Consider the following 19,762-nt stretch of genomic DNA (forward strand, 5'->3'; position numbering starts at 1 on the left):
TCATTCAAATAGAATTCTAGTTGACAATTTTGTGACTCTCTGAACACAAATTGTACCATTTAACACAATTTGTCCACTTAGAAACACTGGCCTTCAATATCCAACACATTAAGTACAAATTAATCTCTCTCAAGTTACACCTTTTCAAACTCAATTAGAAGAACACTTCATTTGTGTGTCAGCGTATAAAAGAGATCTCAAATGTCTTATTCAGATGTTAGGCAAGAAGATGGAGCACCGAGAAAACAGAAAAACGACAGCCTAACACGCAGACAGTTTATACTATTTCTTCGGTTCCGCGTTGTATTGCAGTAAAAACGAAATACCTCTTTCGTTACCCTTTTGTGTGTGTGCACTAACGTTCTTTGTAATCTAAAAACTCCCACTAGGGCTTATAAACTCTCCACCAGTTGGTCTTAGAACTGAAGAAGCTTCTCGGATGAGAGGTGAAACATCTTCAAGGAAAACTTAAAGAAGTCCAGACGCTTTTCTTTCCAAAATCTTTAGACTACCATGACCTGGATGACTGAGAACCTACAAAGACAACCTTCTTTGTAGAGTTTCTCACTGTAACATTAATGTAGGTGAAATTACTGAGTTTTATGAAATACTACTAAATGACATACGCTGCTCCTAAAAGTATTTATCCCTTCCCTGATTTCTTTTCCATATTTGTCACACCTACATGGTTTAGATCCTCAAAGTTTAATATTAGACAAAGATGACCACAGAAAATGCAGAAATTCCACATTTTTTGGAAGACTGAGTTTAAATATAACCTATCAAAGTGAAGTAAGTTAAAATATCTCAAGAACAGATGAGTAACAAAGTAATTGAAACCAATCAGTCTGGAAACAGTTGCAAGGCCATTGCTAAGAAGTTAGGACTCCAGTGATTTACTTTGAGAGCCATTATCCACAAATGGGGAAATCTTGGAACAGTGGTGAACCTTCCCAGGAGTGGCTGACGTGTCAAAATTACTCCAAGAGGGCATTAGCGACTCATCCTCGCTTGCCTAAGCTCATTAATCAACAATAAGAAAGAGACTGGGCAAAAATGGCCTGCATGGCAGAGTTCGACAAAACCACCAATATGATGGCTTGTCTCATTTTTGCTAAAAAACATATTGATGATCCTCAACATTTCTGGGAAAGTATTCTGCGGACTCACAAAACAAAATTCAAAATAAAAAGATCATACAACAGTCAAACATGGTGGTGGTACTGTGGCAGCTTTGGACTGCTTTACCGCTTAGAGCTCGGACAACTTTCTATTACTGATGGATCCATGAATTTTGCTCTTTACTAGAAAATCCCGAAGGGGAATGTTGGCCATCGGTTTGTGGTCTGACACTCCAGAGCACTTGGGTTATGCAGCAGGTCAATGACCTAAAACAAACCAGTAAATCCAGCTCTGAATGCTATATTGATGCAAATAAAAGTTACGCATTCAACTCTTTCCTGTTTGTTTTAAGAGTTTTCTATTTGCATTTGTATTCATTTATTTTGCACGTACAAAATGTACATTATTCTCTTAAGAGAAGAGATTCATTGTACAAGATGCATCTGCTACTACTATTCAGTTTCTGGGCAGGTAATAAGAATACATGAAATCACACGATCAAGGAACAAATGATGTTAGCAGGACATCACCTCAAAGGTTCTGGTTGTGTCTTCTGAGCAAAAAAGAATAAAGCAATATTAAATGGAAGTTGCACATCCAGGTTACAAATTAAGTTCTCAGAGCTTATTATTGATAATAATTATTATATTTAATAAGGTTTCTACAATGATGAAATTACCTTGGTTTCTCAGTGATTTGATTGGTTTTCATTTTGTAACACTTGGTTGAGACCAGCAGGAGATGAAATAGTTCATCTGATCAAATTAATAGTAAATAAACTTCCACTGTTTCTCTCAAGTGAGTAATGAAAGTGATGAAAGTGGGAACTGATAAGAATTTAGTGATTCCAATTCCATTATCAGTATCACTTATACATTCTATTCCTTATCACTTCTCTTATCATAATTGGGTTATCACTGGCACCACCATTGCTAAGCAGCGTATCAAAGACATTCATGCAAATGAGCTGCAATACTGCGCCGTGAAATGTTTGTACGTGTTGGAGGTAAGTCGCCCTTTGTTGTGATCAGTGTTGGGGTTCAGAAAAATGTGTTACACATGTTATACAGAATACTAATGTTCATGTTATGTTAAGTAACACTCATGTTACTTAATTTGTTACTAGTTGCATTATTTTCACGTTTCTCCATAAAAGCAACTGAAACACACAATAATCTCATAATTCCTATTTAAAAATAAAAACCTCAGCCTACAGTCCCAGACACCAACACACGTCTATCATAATGAGGACGTAAATATGATGTTTCTCTTAGTATTTAGCAACAAAAAGCAAAGATGAAAACCAGCAATCGCTACACTGATTTTACTTTAGAAACATGAACAGATGAAAATGGAGGTTTCAGCCTGACTGCTCATCACTGCTTTTGTTACCTGCTGAATTTCAGGATCTGGCTGCTGGGCCCTGGACTCACTGAGCTTTCACATGGCTGCTTAGCATTACCATGCTGTCTGTGCAAAGAGCCAAAGTTGTGTTAGCAGTATAATGCAGTGTTTCCTGTCCTGGACGCAGTTAGCACTTTAACATTGCACTCTTGTCCTTTTGTGCAATAAAAATAAAAGTAATGTCCACACTGTAGATTGCTCCATTTTTCCCTCCTCCAGCAGAATCGATGGGCAAGCAGACCAACAATTCCAAGGAATTCAACTACTGGGAACCAGTTCTCTACAAGAACTGGTTCTTGAGTCCCATCCCTAGTTGAAAGGTAACTATATTGTGTATGCTACTAGTGTTTTTCACATGCTTCAATGTGGAATCTAAAATGATACCTACACATTGAACGCAGCAACACTGTTTACCTCGTGATCATTTACAAGTGTACGAGAAAACAGTATAAAGTATATTGTTACAGTCATTAATATACAAATTGAATAACAGAGGGACACCAGGATCCATCGTTGTGCCACAGACACCTTGTGATAACTTCCTTTCTAAATATGATTTTATCCCGTTTAAAACACTTGTAGAAAACTGAGAGTATAAAAGCATTTCTGTATTTACTGTGTGAAACGCAGAAACACTGCACCTCATTTATACAGGTTAGCCTTCATAGCCCCTGCAAACATGTGCAGCTCAAGGGTTTTCTCTAAACTGGGATAAAACACAGCATCCTTAACAGATGTGTTTTCAGCTGCTGCTAAATGACTTTTTTCCAATAATTTGGAGACAACAGGTCATCTTCAAACTGGTCTGTAATGGGCTACTTTGTCTTTATCACCACCTTTATATGGAGAGTAACAACTGCACTTTTCAGAGCAAAGGGAAATATGGATACATGATTTTAGAGGACAAGAATCAAGCCAACCAGTGTTGTCAAGTTACTTGAAAAAAGTAATTAGTTACTAATTACTTCTCCAAAAAAGTAATCCTGTTACTAGGCTGATTACTTATTTTCAAAAGTAATTAGTTACTTTTTAAAAACATGATATACAACCTGAGTAGGTAATGAAGCAACCGGCCTTTCAGCCCAATTCTATTTTTTCTGCATAATCCATCATATACAATGTAACCACATGAAAAAGCCTCTGTTTAAAACTTGTTTTATTAGTTTTAATGCAACTGTCTTTGACTGGAAGAAATTCTTTAACATTTAAACCTGTTTCCTGCATATTCCAGCAAATAAAATAACAATGTTTTGTGTTTACACTCTTTCAAATAGATGCAAGTAAAACTCAGCAAAAAATAAATAAAATCAAAGACTCAGCAGCTCTTAAATCTATTGCCACCTGTTTAGCAGGAGTGGGGCGGGTGGAGGTTTGCCCACAGCGGTCATGTCAGTGGGGGGATCCGGGGCTTTCTCTGTGAGCGTCACGTTCCCGTGGCAGCGTGCTCGCTGCTCGCTCAGATTTGAAGTTTAATCTTTCGCTGTAGAAAGACGTTTTCTTCCCACGCAGTGAACAGCGGACGCTGATGTTTTTGTCACTTTTACAGAATCAAACTCAAAGTAATGTGATTACTTCCACGCTTTAAACGCTGCACGGTCGTACTCTCTCCATCGCTCCATGTTATCCATGTTGATCTGCACACGTCTGTTGCTGCCACGGACGTCGCACACTCGTACGTCATTGTCATGAGACACTCACACAAACAAAATCACAGTTTAGTAACGCAGCGTGCTTACGGGAAAGTAACAGTAATCTAATTACTTTTTGCAATAGTAATCCCTTACAATACTCGTTACTCAAAAAAGTAATCAGATTACAGTAACACGTTACTTGTAACACATTACTGCCCATCTCTGCCCCCAACTGACTTTGAATTTCTTAGTGATGTAATCATTTGACCAGTGGTTTGAAATTAAACTTTCTCATTTGTGCCTACAGACAGTAAATCTGTGTCAAACACCAGGTCACAAAGATTCACCCAAATGTCCACACAACTCTACAACAGACTCAATTAAATAATTATGTGCAAATGTAAGACTATCATTTACGTTTGCACCATTAAGTTTTACTCCATCTCTCTATAATCTCTCTGTAACTTGCCAGAGACGATCGTCTTTCACTTGTTTAATGATTGAGGAAAAACTTGGCTTTAACCTGGATGTAACTTTGTTTCTAAAGCCTTTGGACATTACTGATTAGTTACCTGACCAGATTTCAAAGACTTTGAAGGCTGCATCTTTAGACTTCATCAGGTGCAACAGCCGGGGTAACTTCTGCTTTCCTTTGTGTATAAGGTACTTCAGGTTTGTGCATGTCGATAATAGCTGTTTAAAAGTTTCCATAAAATTATCTATTTGTTTCATTACACTCTCATAGAGCCTTAAATTCTCTTTCAGAATAAATTAAGTAACTGTGATCCCAGTGGCATCATTTAATAACTGACATGAAGCCTTTGATCATTTCCTAGCAAAACAAATACAGATCACATACAGATAATTAAGATTGGGAGCTGTCACCAAATGGTTTTCAGTTATTCTTTGATACAACACCTTTATCACAAATTCCTACAGTGCAAAAGATTACAATACCAAGATTTTTGTTATAACCCTCTTTTACTTGTAACTGCAGGGTCTGTGGATAGGTCCCCAGTGGGAAGTAAAAGAGGCTTTATAAAAAGAGTTATCTTTGGATAGCTGCAGCATGCAGCACTCTGCAATCCTTGTGTGAACCGATGTCCAACCACGGTCCCTCACTATGAACTTACAGCTGTGAGTTCATGGTGTTCATTCTCCCTTCTGGCTAAAGATGGGACCAGAACAGAGCCTTGTGCATGTGTGAAATATTTTAAGAAAACTGAGACTTATTAAAGAGGACCGTGTATATCCACAGCTTTATAAAACTGATGAAAATAAGCATCTGTGTCATTTATATTAGTCACTAACAAGCAACATTACAATACAGCGAAGCTGGGAAACCTTGAGTTCTGTTATTGTTATGATGATGCTGATGTTACTGTGACACTGGGCACGTAGCTAAACACTGTGGCAGCCCGACCCCCCCACACCCTCCTCACAATGGCAGCGACGTAATTCACCTGTACACCCTGGAAACTGCTCCGTAAATACAAAAACCCTCAAGTAGTGAAAAGTGATCCACAGAGGACAGAGCCCACCACACACAGGACCCAAACAGCCAAAGTCACAGCCCACCACCTTCTTCTTTATATTGTTTATTGGCATTTGGCAAACAGCAAAATGGCGCATTACTGCCACCAACTGGTGTGGAGCGTGGACCGAAATGTCAGAAGAAAAAAAATAGTTTGCCTTAAAAATATGGCCTGATAACTTTCACTTCTCGAGTTCTTCTGAACTAAGTTTCACTTTCATATCACCAAGCTTTCCAATCAATATATTTCTGACGATGTATTAAAACGTTCTATTGCTTCCTCTTCTCTACTGCAGTAACACCGTCCTGTGCGGCATTTGTCTTATTAAAAGCAACGTGTCCAGTCTGAGTCGAGGGACTACCTCATACCAGGCAGGTGGTTTTGATCTCACGGTCAGTCTCTGCACACTACTGACAAATGTAGTGTAGCTAAGATGCACTTTGATGTGGTATCAACTAGGGCTGCCACAAACGATTATTTTGATAGTCGACTAGTCACCGATTATTTTTGTGATTAGTCGACTAATCAAATCCATTGGACGTAAAACATACAGCTTATTGCACCAGCAGCATCTGCTCTTATATAACTATCCTTAGCTTACAGCTTTAAGTGTTTAAGGTATGTGCTAACTAAAAATAAAGACAAAATGATAGTTTATTAAATTTTAATGAAATTTGCAGATTGTTTCTGTGAAGTTTAATAAACTCCTTGCTATCTAAAATATAACGGGACACCGGAGTATATTCTCGAGCATCTCACACTTCTGATCAGTTGTCTGCTTGACATTTATTCAGCTGTGTAAAAACTATAACTTTAATCTCAGCCAAACCGATTTACTCAGGAACAAATAAAATACTAAAAAAGGCCAAACAATAACATTTTTAAGTTATCTAAGTGACTTATATATCATGTTTAACCTGAGTAGCGAAAGACGGCGGCGGGTTTGAAAACGATTTGCCGGGAGTCCGGTGTTCTCACGGGCTCTAGTGAGCCTTGCCCCCAGCTAGCTATCGAGCTAGTGGGTAACAGACGTCTCCGAAAACGTCGGAGCGCTTTTGAAAATATGTGGTGTCTTGATAAACTGAGCAGATATTTGAGGTTTACACAGCTACATTCTCGCCTGAAAATATGTTAAACGTTTATTTTGTGACCCAGAAAGAATAATAAGAGTAATATTAAAACTAACTAGCTGCCGCCATTGTTGACAACTGTGCTGGGCCGCGCTATGAATTCTGGGACACAGCTACTTCTTCTTCGGGGTTTAACGGCAGCTGGCATACTTGTACATGCAGTGCTGCCATCTTCTGTTTCAGTCCGTTATTACACTCTTAAATCCTACTACTTATTCCTGCGTCTTTTGGGATCTTACAAAGCTTCAAACAACGCGTCGACTATTAAATCAGTCGTCGACGATTTTAATAGTCGACGTAATCGTGACTAGTCGACTAATCGTGGCAGCCCTAGTATCAACAGAGTCTCATGAATTACATGTGTCACATAACTGCACTCTGAAAATGGATGGATAGACATGTAATAATAACAACTCACCTTTTTTCCTGATAGGCATGGCGACTTGGTGTAAACCTGACTCTCAGTAAGGCTTCACTTCTGTCTTCAGTGCATGATCACAGAGTTCTCTCAAAGTGGCACAAAAACAGAAACGCTTTGGTAAACTTCAACAGAGACAACTCAAACCAGCTGTTTTTTATTTTTATTCCAGGGACAATGGGGAGGCTTTCAGGAGGTATCCAAGCAAAATAAGGAAAGGACTAATTCCACTGGTGATCCAGCCATGTGACTGTAGGTGTCTCTGTCCCCTTTACAATTCATCAGAAATCCACAATAAACTCAGAAGAGGTCCCCCTGCAGCAACCTCTCATTCATATCTATTTAGTGCGTGCAGTCAATCAGTGGGCCTTGATGTAAGATGCAACAACAGTTGTGATTCTGCAGTTCAAAACATTATATGTACGAAGAGGCTTAGCACTTCTGTCTGGATGTACTTAAGAGAAACATCCTTTGGCTGAAGAGTTAGCAGGCCACAGAAGTGCTTTGTCATGCTAGGTCGCTGGTGGTCCACACAACCTGGTACAGACAAAATAACACAGCAGGGCAAACAGGCAGACACCAAACCAAGATGCCCGGACAATCGGGCGGATGTGTACAAAAACGCTGGTTCGGTGTCTGCTGGTCCGGGGGAGCCTTGAGGTCTGGGGGCTGGCCTGGGTTAACATAGTCTGCTCACTCAGCCGCTGTGGTGTGACAGTCCTCCACAGATCCACGGACAGGAGAACTGCTCCACATCCTTCATCCTGAGGTTTCCTCTACAGCCTGCCAGCAAGAACAGGGTAAAGCGTGAAGAACACTTCAAATATGCAGCTGGAGAAGCGATGCAGCAGTTCTCCTGCGCTCCTCAGCTAATACCCAGTGGGCACCTCAGAGTTTTATGCCCGGAGGTTTCGACTTATGGTGGGATGCGTGTCTGTGTCCCCCGCTCCCTCCTCACATTACTGCCATACACAAACGCAAACATGCGCGGTGCCCGTTACTTACCTAGCATTCACGTTATATCGCAGCCAGCGGCGATGCCAAATGAAACGCCGCTTCAGCGGTGCGACGACACCTGCCTGCCGACGACGGCGCTAAACGGCTTCCAGGTGGGTCCGCGTTCATTTCCTGCAAAACGGTGACCGAAGAAACACAGTGCTGTGTCCTCCCTGTGCTACAGCCCTTTATTTCATCCCACCTGACTGTATCTTACAGTTTTACGTGCCAGAAACAAGCCCACTATACTACGTAAACGAACTTCCGCTTGTACTTTTCAAAATAATGCCTTCTCTAAGCGTACATTTTAACTCGACATGTATACTTATTTCAAACACAGCAGTCGCTCTGGCGTAATGACTGTTAGTGACTCAGCCCTCTGTGCAGAAGCGGCCGCTGTGAGTGACATTAAAGTGGCTGAATTAGCAGTCAGTGTAGTAAAACATATTTGAAAGAACACGAACAAAACCACTGAATATATATATATATATATATATATATATATATACTGTACATTGCTCAAGGATCATACTTCTATGTGTGTGTGTATTTTCAAACAAGAAGAAGAAAAGAGCAGTATTGTGCTTTTACTTTGAAGGAAACTCGACTGAGCTTGACGCAGTTGTGGAACTTTACCTTAGCAACGCAGAGGCTGGTCGCTGGTTAGTTGCCACCGGTTTGATTGAACTGATGCGACAACCAATCATAGAACGGGATTTATTGTATCAGGCGGGACTGACCAGTGAGAATGTTTTAAACCTGTGCAGAGCCCTTCAGTTGAAATTGCTGCATTAAATGTACTGTAGGAAATCTGAAACATCCAAAGTAGCGATTCTAAAATGGACCAGCTAAAAGAAGTACTTGAACAAGAACAAGGTGGTTGTAGTCTGTATTTAGTCTTAACATTGTATTACTGTACTTGGAGGAATGTTGCAAATAGTCTGGCTTGGGCAGATTTATTGTTCTAATTCAACAGTGAAATCTGATGGTCACGAAAGATGGCGTTACAACTAGAGAGAAACTGGCCAATGTGAACAGAATCTAAAAGAATAGACTTAAAACCTGGTGCCACTGTAATACTGCCCTGCATACTGCATCCAATGTGTAAGGTCTTCATTTTTGTCTTCAAGAGCTAAATAATACTTTTTGACCTCTGACTATTCTTGTGTCTACAGAAGCCTCCCTTTAAACAACAGTGCCACTGTTTATCAAGACATTATACTCATAACTTGTACATCCTCCCAGAGATAACCACTAAGGAAAATGTTCAGGAAGGCTTGTACTAGTGAGTGGGGATATACAAATTGTTACTGCAGTATCCTGATGAAGTACATCTGTCGCAGCAATACACAGAACTAAATGTGGGGAAACTGAGGATTCAGTGAGATCATTGCCTCTGGGGTTAGTGTGTATGGTTTTGATAATAGTTATTATCTCCAGTTATGAGGTCAGAAATCTAAATTTCCAAGTGTTGTCTGTCGTGAATAAAATCATTATTTCACCACCAAACCAAAAGTGAAATGAACATTCTGTTTATTGCTTTCTGTATTGATCATACTATACAGTTCATTAATGCTTACAACATAGATTATCATTTCTGCTTTCTGCATTTCTTATTAAATAATGAATTTAACATGTGACTTGGACAACAAAACCTAGTTGTGGATGTGGATCATCTAAAAGTATATACTGTGCTGTGTAGTTTCTACACATTAATCAATATATTTGATACAGTGTCACTTTGAAATGCTCTTTGGCATCATCAGCATTCTCAGAGGTAAAACATCCTCCACCCATTCACCATCAGAGCGTAACATCCTCTGCCATAAATCAGCTTCATCTGTCGTTGAATCCATCCAAGACACTTCCACACCGTAACTCTCCCCTGCACAGACAAGCACAGACATTACACTGATTTCATTGAGTGACACGATGTACTGTATTGGTGTTTATATCCAGTAGAAGAGTAAAAGATGGAGCAACAGGCAAAAATGATAATAAAAAATTTTACAATAAAATCTATTAATAGTGACATAAATTTGGAGATACTATCTACAGGTGAAATGTATTATTTGTCCTGTCGTTAGGGTAAAATGAACAGGAATTAACAGGGAACATTACAGTAAAGCTTTAAACAAACTAAAGTAAGGACTATGAAAAGTTAGACACAATATGTTCAAAGTTTGACCTTTAACTTTATGGCATTTGTAGACAAACGATGGCCAGTTAGGCTGTTTAATCCAGCCTATCAAACATTTACAAAACTACAAAATTTCCCTAAAAAGTTAAACATTTATTTAACTTTTTCCTGTGTTTTGCTGCATTTTCCTGCAATACCAGGTAGAGGTCACTAGATGATGCACTCCAAACACTTCTGACCTTTACCAAGGCAAATTTATTCTGTCCAAGCTCACATATTTATGATTCCAACATCAAGACATCATACATTAAGACACAGCTCAGCTCCTGATGTTTGTTAGAGGCATTAATGACAATTCTGAGGTCACAGAGGGTCACAGAGGGATTTGTATGAAAGGTTTCATCAAGAGGCCGAAGCTATAGATGCAGCTGCCGGGAGTCCCCCCTCCTCCTTTCGACTACAAACACGTCCTTTTACTCGTCATCAAGAGCGCTTTCTTCACAAAAGCTTTGACTCAGGTAGTTACCTTTCCCCTTAGGGTTAAATATAAAGCCCCTTGAGGTTATTGTTGCTGTAATTTGGATGTTTATAAATGAAACTGAATTTAATTTCACATTCTATGACAACTTTCATTCATTTTAAATATTTTCACCTGTTAAAATGTAAAAAGGTTTTTTTACAGTCAGTTTTAGTATTCAGACATTTTGCACTGCAGATCACCAAAACGATTCCCATTCAATTTCATTTTAATCTAATAAATTTACACAATTTAAAAGAAAATGTAATAAAGAATAAAATATTCCTCAGAGATCCAGATGTGGAGCTTGTGTGTGAGGCTACTAAAACATCATTTTTCATTGAGCTCATTGTTTGTTAGTTTATTACTAGTTCACACTTCAGTTTGAATTATGAGCATAAACTACATTTTTACTGTTACAAACAAATATTTATCCTTTAAATTTCCTTGCAAAAGTCTTGAGCCACATATAGCTGCCTAAAGCTCTGCCTGTACTTTCAGGTCCTGTGTTCTTTACACCAGCGGTCCTCAACCTTTTTTGCGCCATGGACCGGTTTATGCCCGACAATATTTTCACGGACCGGCCTTTAAGGTGTCGCGGATAAATACAACAAAATAAAACTAGTACCGGTACCGAAAAAAAGAAGATTTATTCATAACACACGTGAAAAGACCCAGGGAAACCGAGTAAACGATAAAAACGATAACAAAATAACGCTGAAAACCGATAAAAACCCTGAAAAACATACATTTCACACCTGAGCCTCAACTCTCGCGGCCCGGTACCAAACGACTCACGGACCGGTACCGGTCCGAGGCCCGGGGGTTGGGGACTGCTGCTTTACACCAATCAAACAAACAAAAAAAGCTTTATTAGCATCAACCGAACAGAAACAGTGACCAGAGGCACATTAGTCTCAGCCATTGTGCTCATTGCTAGCCACACCGAACAAACACAGCTGTGATTCCCGTTGTACATTAACAATAACAGTGAGACATGAACACAAGTTAACTGGAACAGCTGTTATCAGACTGTAACTTAAACACGTTAACATCAGCATGAGTCGTCGGGATGGTGGCCGCTCCCCTCGGGCTGCACCAGTGTATTAGACCAGTATTAGCTTGATGTATGCAGATGGGTGTGTAACTCTTATGAGCTGTTTGGGCTAACTCACAGGACTGTGTGTGGCAGTCACAAAGCAACCTTTGTGCCTTCCAGGCACCTCCTGCCTTTCACAAAAATGGGACATTAGAAGACCGCCAATAAAGTGATGTCTAGATTACTGTGATGTCCAAACATTTAAGGTTTTCCTACTTGAATGTTTAGTTTTTGTTGAAAGTGACAATTTCTCCTGAGGAGAGCACATGCTCTCAAAATTACCAATGATAAGAAGAGTGATAAACTGGAAACGCTCGTTTAAACATTCTGGGTGATTAATGAGGTCAGTGAAAAGCTGCTGTGGGAGCACTGTGTGGTAGTCCATTTAAGCGCTGGCTTTCCAAACTAATTAACAGTCATCGCGGCAAAGATCACAGTAATGCCTGCTTACTTTGGCATTATTCAGTGGATGCCACCTGTGTGAATCCCACTGATGTGTTTCATCCTTTACAAAAATGTAATCACAGTATAACAGAATATATGGTATGTTAATAAAACTGGAGTTAATATACCTGTAAACCTTGTGACATCATCTTGAATTTATAATAAAGTGCAACTTAAAAATATGCAGAGTCCTTTCCACTTGATTGAATGATCTGACATTTAGTTCATTTAGTTTCTTTGCTTAGAACCGTCGTTCTCAATCTGTGGTGCGTGTACCACTGATGGCACATGGGCTCCCTCTAGTGGTACGCAGGAAGTCTTCAAGACTTTTTTTAAGATTAAATAATTATTTAAAATTTGCATACATTAAATGTTCTTTACCGCAAGATAACCGAAATTGAGTTTAAACTAGATTTTGTCTTTTTTTTGACAAGCTATATTCAACAGGCACGCTGACTAGGCCAACCTAACCAGTAGCTCAAAGGGTTGACAAACTGAGTCGTGATGGCAAGTGGACGAATGAAAAATGACAGTTCAAAAGCGAAGCGATCCTGGCTCCAAACAGGAAGTATCAAAAGGAGAACTGTAGTGAATATTTTGACCAGCACAGCAGAAACTGAAGCCGACGACAGTGAACCCAGCACAAGTGCAAGTAGCAACTTCAGCAATACCCGTGAAACTTCTGGTGCGTGATAGCATCAAACGACGCAAAACAGTGAAGACGTGATTGAAGTCACATCAAGTTCAGATTCTTTTGGAGTGGGACAGAGGATGAGCCCAGGTGCGCAGAGTGCGGCGATGTTCTTAGTAATGAATGCATGAAACCATCAAAGGGTTCACTGCACAGCGAATACCCGGCACTTTCAGACAAGGCCGTGTGCTTTCTCTTTCCATTTGCACCACATATCTATGAGAAGGTCGGCTCTTCACTCGCCTCTAAGGCTGAAGGTGTGTTTACGGAGCCATGCACGTCCCTTTAGGTACGGAGGCCAAGTTGCCAATGACCACCAAATAAGATAAGATCAATCTTTGTTAGTGCCACAAGTGGGAAATTTGTTGTTTCTGTTTCGATTGTTTTCATGAAGCTGTTGAATGTTTTAATGCAGTCATTTTGTCACATGATGGGCATTTCAGTCAAGTACAGTTATGACTGTTATGGCAGTTAAATAACATTCATATAAGAAATAAAATAGTCTCGTGTAAACTGTATATGTTGTTAAATAGGCTGATACCACTGTACTTTAATCATAAGGGTGGCACTCTATATTTTCTGAGGTGGTACTGGCTGTGCACAGTTTGAGAACCACTGGCTTAGACAGCAGAGCAGCACATATTCCTGCCATGTTTGAGAGAAACGCACAAAGATCCATGATTATCAGAGTGCTCTTTGCCTGACCTGTTGTATCCCAAACGTACGGAGCCCCGCAAGGGACATGGGAGAAAAAAAATTACAATGAACTTTTGCGAGATCTCGCAAAACAAACTCGGGATCTCGCAAAACTTTTGCGAGATCTCGCAAAACAAACTCGGGATCTCGCAAAACTTTTGCGAGATCTCGCAAAACAAACTCGGTGTCGGTACAAACGCACCCATCTCGCAAAAGTTTTGCGAGATCCCGAGTTTGTTTTGCGAGAGCTCGCAAAAGTTTTGCGAGATCCCGAGTTAGTTTTGCGAGATCTCACAAAAGTCCGTCTTAATTTTTTTTTCTCCCATGTCCCCTCCGGGGCTCCGTACAAACACACCTTTCTCTGACAGGACCACTAAATAATGAACTGAATTTTACTAAATAAAAACATTAGCAGTGCAGTTTAACAATAAATTTGTGCTTCAAACAAAATAAATCAGCAATAACCATAAAGTGCCAGCGTCATTTTCTGCCTTCTATCTTGCTTGTTTGGTGAGCACAACTAGGGGTGGGTTTTTATAATCGATTAAAATCGATTCTGGCTTCGATAACTTGAAATCGATTCATTAAAATCCTGAATCGATTTTTTTAATATAAATTTATTTTTCCTGAAACGCCAGAATCTCAGGTGAAACCTCAAAATTTCAACAACCACCAAACAGCTAAAACAGTAAATGAGAGCAGGAACACGGATTCTGCACAAAGACGTAAACACACAGCGTGGACCCGCCAACGCATCAGAATCAGTGAGATGTCACCTTTCTTACCTGACAGCACGGACACGGTCGGGGCTGAAAGCCGACAGCTCGCTGATTCTGATGTTTCGGCGGGTCCGAGCTTTGTGTTTACGTCCTTTTTGTGCTGATTCTAAAGCTGTTAGTTTGATGTCTCTCCAAACAATATTGACTGAACCAGCAGCAAAAGAAGATCCAAACTGCGCTTCACATAAACATCGTCATGAATTCTCTGACTTTTGCTGTTTTGCTTCCACCAGGATACAATCACACTTCATGCACAGCTCTCTCTCTCTCTCTCTCTCTCTGTACTTCAAGAACAGTTTCCCGTCTATCTCCGAAATCTGTTTTCTGCATTATTCGCTTGCTTGTTACGCACAAGTCTACCGTTATTTGCAGCGCTGTCGCTGTTTTTTTTTTTCGTTTTATATACTTCCGAAAAGAAAACCTAATTTCTGCTGTTCAATACTGAACAAACTTAAACTTAAAATTATACAAAATGCAAAACGCTCAGCTGTGTCTGTAATAAAACCGCTGTAACTTCAGAGGTAATGTTCATATGTTGATTAATGGTTTTCTTTCGTTTTTGATGTACTGCAGAATATTTTTATAAAATCCAGGCCAGGAAAACCTTCATGTTTTTCTGTGTTTTATCTTCAGCTACTTTGACACAAAGGCATCTGCTGTGATGCTCACACCTTTGATAAAGTCTTGTGTGTGTCAGCTTCCTTTTTATAGATACAAAAATATGTAAATGTACTGATCTGAATTATAATATTTCTGACTGTCAAAATTTCCCAGATTCAAATCGAATTGAATCAAATCGAATTGAATTGAATCGAATCGTGGAACGTATCGATTCGGGACCTTGTGAATCGGAATTGAATCGATTCTAGAAATCAGTGACGATACCCAGCCCTAAGCACAACCTCTGCTTTATTTGCTGTAAGTGAATATCTGCATGAAAGCTTCAACATTATGATTCTGTATAGTCACAGAAACCCTTTTAAAAAACATTTAAAAGGTTTGAATATAAAGTGTAGTCAGTCTGCAAATGACAGCGCCCCATGCCGGATACACAAGACATTCCCACCAGTTTTCCTTAATGTTTCCCAGGAGTATTACTACTTGTGGTTGTACTGTCCACGTCACGATATAAACACCTATGGCGTAAACTTGTGAAGGTCACTGCAGATGTATTGCTGAACTTGACAGTAAAAAACATTGAGCTGCTGACAAGAATCCAGGATAAAGTGAAAGAGGAAAACCCGGAGTTGGATGTATTTTTCCTCTGCACAAAACTAATGCTGACCACCACAACTTACTTTACCACTCTAAGGCCGACTTGTTAACTTTGGGATGAGTATCTCAGCTAGTGCCGAAGTTCAAAACAGGAGATACATGCATGAATGTGCAGAACACAAAGCTACAACACAAACATCAATTTGTGCATGAAATACAATGTGAAAGCCTTCAAAGCCAAAATGATTTTCTTCATTCTCAAGACAAATTTTGGGCGACACATTCGCTCGTTTCCTCTGAAACAGGGAAGATCTGCACAGAGAACTCTGCAGCCAATTCTCAGATTTTGAAAAGACTGAGAATTAACTTCAGTTAGTGTCACTGGACCCTCAGACAGCACTACAGGAGTTACAATGTAAACTGATAGATCTTTAGTATTACTCTATTCTAAAGAAGTTTCTAAAGTTTAACTCCATGAAACTGGATAAAACTGCAGCCTCCAAACCTCCAAGAGATGAAGATGCTGGTGTTGTTTGGCTCTACTTACATGTGTGAGCAAACTTTCACTGAACACCATCTCTGGGGGAGACGAGACGGCGTACAGAGCTGAGGTTCAGAGGCTGTCAGACTGGTGTGCAGACAACAACCTGGACCTCAATACCACCAAGACAAAAGAGCCGGTAGTCGACTTCAGAAGGAGGAAGTCTGAGCTGCAGCCTGTCAGCATCAACGGGGAGTGCGTGGAAAGGGTCTCCAGTTTCATGTTCCTGGGTGTGCACATAGACACAGACCTCCAATGGAGCTCAAACACCTCTGCGGTTTTAAAGAAGGCCCAACAGCGTCTCCACTTTCTGAGAATCCTCAGAAAAATGGACCTGAAGAAGGAGCTGCTGACCGTCTTCTACCGCTGCTGCATTGAAAGTGTGCTGACATATTGCATCTGTGTGTGGTTCTCCAGCTGCACCACAGCACACAGAAAGGCAGTCCAGAGGGTCATCAATATGGCCCAAAAAATCATTGGACATCCTCTTCCCTCCCTGAAGGACCTGCACAGCACTCGCTGTCTCAAGAGGGCACGCAGCATCCTACGGGACGGCACACACCCAGGACACCGGGTGTTTAAGCTGCTGCCGTCTGGCAGGAGGTTCAGGCTGCTGAGGTCCGGGACAAACAGACTCAAGGACAGCTTTTACAACAGGACAACAGCCCTGATCAATGCTAACAGCTGACCTGACTGGATGCCTCCCTGGACTTTTTTTAGGGGGTAACAACAATAACAATAATAATATTTATATTTAGAACAATGTGCAATAAATATTTTTCATTTTTCTTCTTTTTATTACTTAAGTTACTGTGTGGTGTGGTAGTGCCGACGTGGGACAGTTTTCCTATTTCATTGTACTATTGTACTATGGATGGCTGTGCAATGACAATAAAGAGTTATCTTAATAAAGCACAAAGCCCAGAAAACTGATGAACACCAAAAGCTGTCCTGAGAATTGCCACAACTAAACTGACACCAAGCATCGATACTGTGACCAACAACACGGTTCCCAGTAATATTGAATAAAGTACGTACGTAACTTACCTTAGGTGGGGATGGTGTAAATTAGGTTACTTTACCCCATCCCCATACACCTCGCCCGGCCTGTCTTTAAAGCCCTTGTGCCAAACAGTTTGCCCACCTGTGGTCTACTGTAGACCACAGTGTAACTTCCCTCTGACCCTTTGACAACAGGGCTTCCTTTGCTTTCTCCTCCTTATATTCTCTAAGGAGCTTGGAAAGAAAAGCGCCTGGACCTCTTTAAGTGGCTTGAAGACGTTTCACCTCTCATCCGAGAAGCTTCTTCAGTTCTAGGGTCAAATGGTGGAGAGTCCCAGATTTAAGCTCTGTGGGAGTATCCCCCCAAAGAGGGACAAAGGACCCACTGATGATCCTCCACCTAATCACACGAGCCAAGGTGTGAAAATGGGTGTAGGTCACAATCAGCCAGGGTTTCGGGTGAGCTCATTGTGAAACCTTGCCCCGCCCTATCGTGTCAGGTATTGAGACTGTACTAGGTTGAGAAGTGAAGGCCAGGTTCAGTGCCAGGTGGAAAAGAGTTTGCATAGCTCACATTTGTACTTGATAGTCTGACAATGGAGTAAACTTTCACCTGTTCCCAGGCCAAGCCTCAGACCACCAATGTAGTGATTGTCGAGTCGGCCATGATCCCACACTGTGAGCTCAATGCAGACCTCCCTGAGATCCTCTGGTCGGAGGCCGTCATACACCATGGTGTGGTTAAACATGGGATTGGCTGTCCTTGTCACTACGCGAGTTCTCTGTCGGCTTCTCTGGCTTGCATCAGGACGTAGAGTACTACAGCAGCAGGACAGGCAGGAGATAGAAGGAAACAATTCATTTGGAAGGAACGTACTGAAACACTTGTGCAAAGTAATCATAATGAAATCAATAAATAAGACATGGTAAATAATAAATAAGTCACAGTCCTGGGTCTGTGACCCAGTTTTTGAATGTATTATGGACTCATGATTCTTTCATTGGGATTTTAGAGATGATTTATCTTTAAGTCTGTTGTGAATATAATATTACTACTTTGTGTTTCTAAGTTTGTCTTTGCTTCTAGCCCTTGGTTTCTCATGATGTTACTTCTTTTCTATGTGCAGTCTCCCAGTCGTGTCCCCGGAGTATCGTGTCTCCATGTCTGTTTATCCCAAGTCTCACTGTTCAGTTCATATGTCTCTGTGTGTGTTACTTCCTGTTTTACTTTGATAGTCTTCAGTCTCGTTTGAGTTGCTTCCTGTGTTGCATTAGTCATGATTTAGTTCAGCTGTGTGCCCACGTGTCTCCACTTCCCTTAATCACTTTCTTGTGTATGTAGTGTCTGCGTCTCGCTCTGTGTGTTGTTGTGTTCTCCCTTATTGTAGACGATGTCCTGTTACTGTTTAGTTTTGTATTTTGCCTTTTGTTCTTTGTCACCTTTGTTACCAGCAGTAAAGCTGTGATTTTGAGTTGACTTCTGTGAGTTCTGCATTCTGGGTTTCACTCTGTTTGTATATTGTGCCAAATATGTGCTGCAGGCAGGTATGGAGCTATTGAGAATTCTCATTTTCAGATGATGGGTGCACTGCAATGGATCAGTGATATTTTCAAATAATTGCTTTTGTAAGGTCATTAGTCCAAAACTAGATGATGTTCACTTAACTTAAAACAAATAATCAGTTAATTGGTTAATTGTGTGATAATTTTACAGGAAGCAGGCGATCTCACTTTGACACTTTGCTCTTTTTGCAATTTTCCAATAACTGTTTACGTCACTTTTATAATTAGCTGCTGCTTCGGGACTCCAACTGCAACCAATCACACAACTGTCTCCACTCTGTCTCGATTGAAATGTATTTTTATTAACGTTTTATTGTCGGGTCTACCTTACAATATAAAGCACCTTAAGGTTGCTGTGGTTTGGCGCTGTATAACTAAAATTGAACTGAATTGAAATTAAATGGAGAAACTATTTGAAATAAACCAGTTTGATTGAAATAACATAATTAAACAAGAAAATATTAAACGGTTTATTTTGGTTTTGTTATTTCAAGGTTCAGACTTTGGATCTCAGCAAACAGTGTACTGTTTCCTACCATTTCACAAATGGGTCGATAATGAGGCCTCTAACCGGCAGAAGATTCTTGCAGTCTTTCACCCAAATCTGCACCTCAGCGCTTTCCATCGTAGATGTTCTCCTACCTGTGCGTGCAATAAGACCACAATAAGTAACATAAATGATAAACATAAAGGGAAAGAGCAGATCAAAAGGAAGGCCTCACTGAGGGATGTCTGCGGCAGGAATCTCAGAGCGACTCTCATCTGTGCTCTGCTGTCGATAAGACACGAGGCAGCTGGTGCTGAAGCTTGTGCTGACACCTGAAAGATTAAGCTGAGTA

The 19,762-nt window shown here is 40.4% G+C and overlaps 2 protein-coding genes across 6 annotated transcripts in view; both read right to left on the reverse strand.

Annotated features, from left to right (window-relative positions):
* LOC146378545 (disks large homolog 2) overlaps positions 1-8,483 on the reverse strand; it is a 149,986-nt gene extending 141,503 nt beyond the window's left edge. For 4 of the 5 annotated variants that reach the window (XM_084941359.1, XM_084941358.1, XM_084941355.1 and 1 more), the window contains exons 1-2: positions 8,246-8,483; positions 7,241-8,023 (exon numbers count right to left, since the gene is read on the reverse strand). In XM_084941359.1, coding sequence (XP_084797485.1) covers positions 7,241-7,259 — 19 coding nt within the window. In that variant the 5' untranslated portion in view covers positions 7,260-8,023; positions 8,246-8,483. The remainder of the gene's footprint in view (positions 1-7,240; positions 8,024-8,245) is intronic. The other variant, XM_084941362.1, reaches the window with a different exon arrangement.
* A 1,269-nt stretch (positions 8,484-9,752) lies between these two features.
* Positions 9,753-19,762, reverse strand: part of LOC146378546 (synaptotagmin-like protein 1) — a 59,691-nt gene continuing 49,681 nt past the window's right edge. The window contains exons 13-16 of the mRNA XM_084941370.1: positions 19,646-19,742; positions 19,460-19,565; positions 17,974-18,179; positions 9,753-10,121 (exon numbers count right to left, since the gene is read on the reverse strand). Coding sequence (XP_084797496.1) covers positions 9,973-10,121; positions 17,974-18,179; positions 19,460-19,565; positions 19,646-19,742 — 558 coding nt within the window. The 3' untranslated portion in view covers positions 9,753-9,972. The remainder of the gene's footprint in view (positions 10,122-17,973; positions 18,180-19,459; positions 19,566-19,645; positions 19,743-19,762) is intronic.

This window comes from Perissodus microlepis, chromosome 10, assembly GCF_051167445.1.
Source record: "Perissodus microlepis isolate ML-2025 ecotype Zambia chromosome 10, ASM5116744v1, whole genome shotgun sequence".
In the NCBI taxonomy this organism is placed as follows: Eukaryota; Metazoa; Chordata; class Actinopteri; order Cichliformes; family Cichlidae; genus Perissodus; species Perissodus microlepis.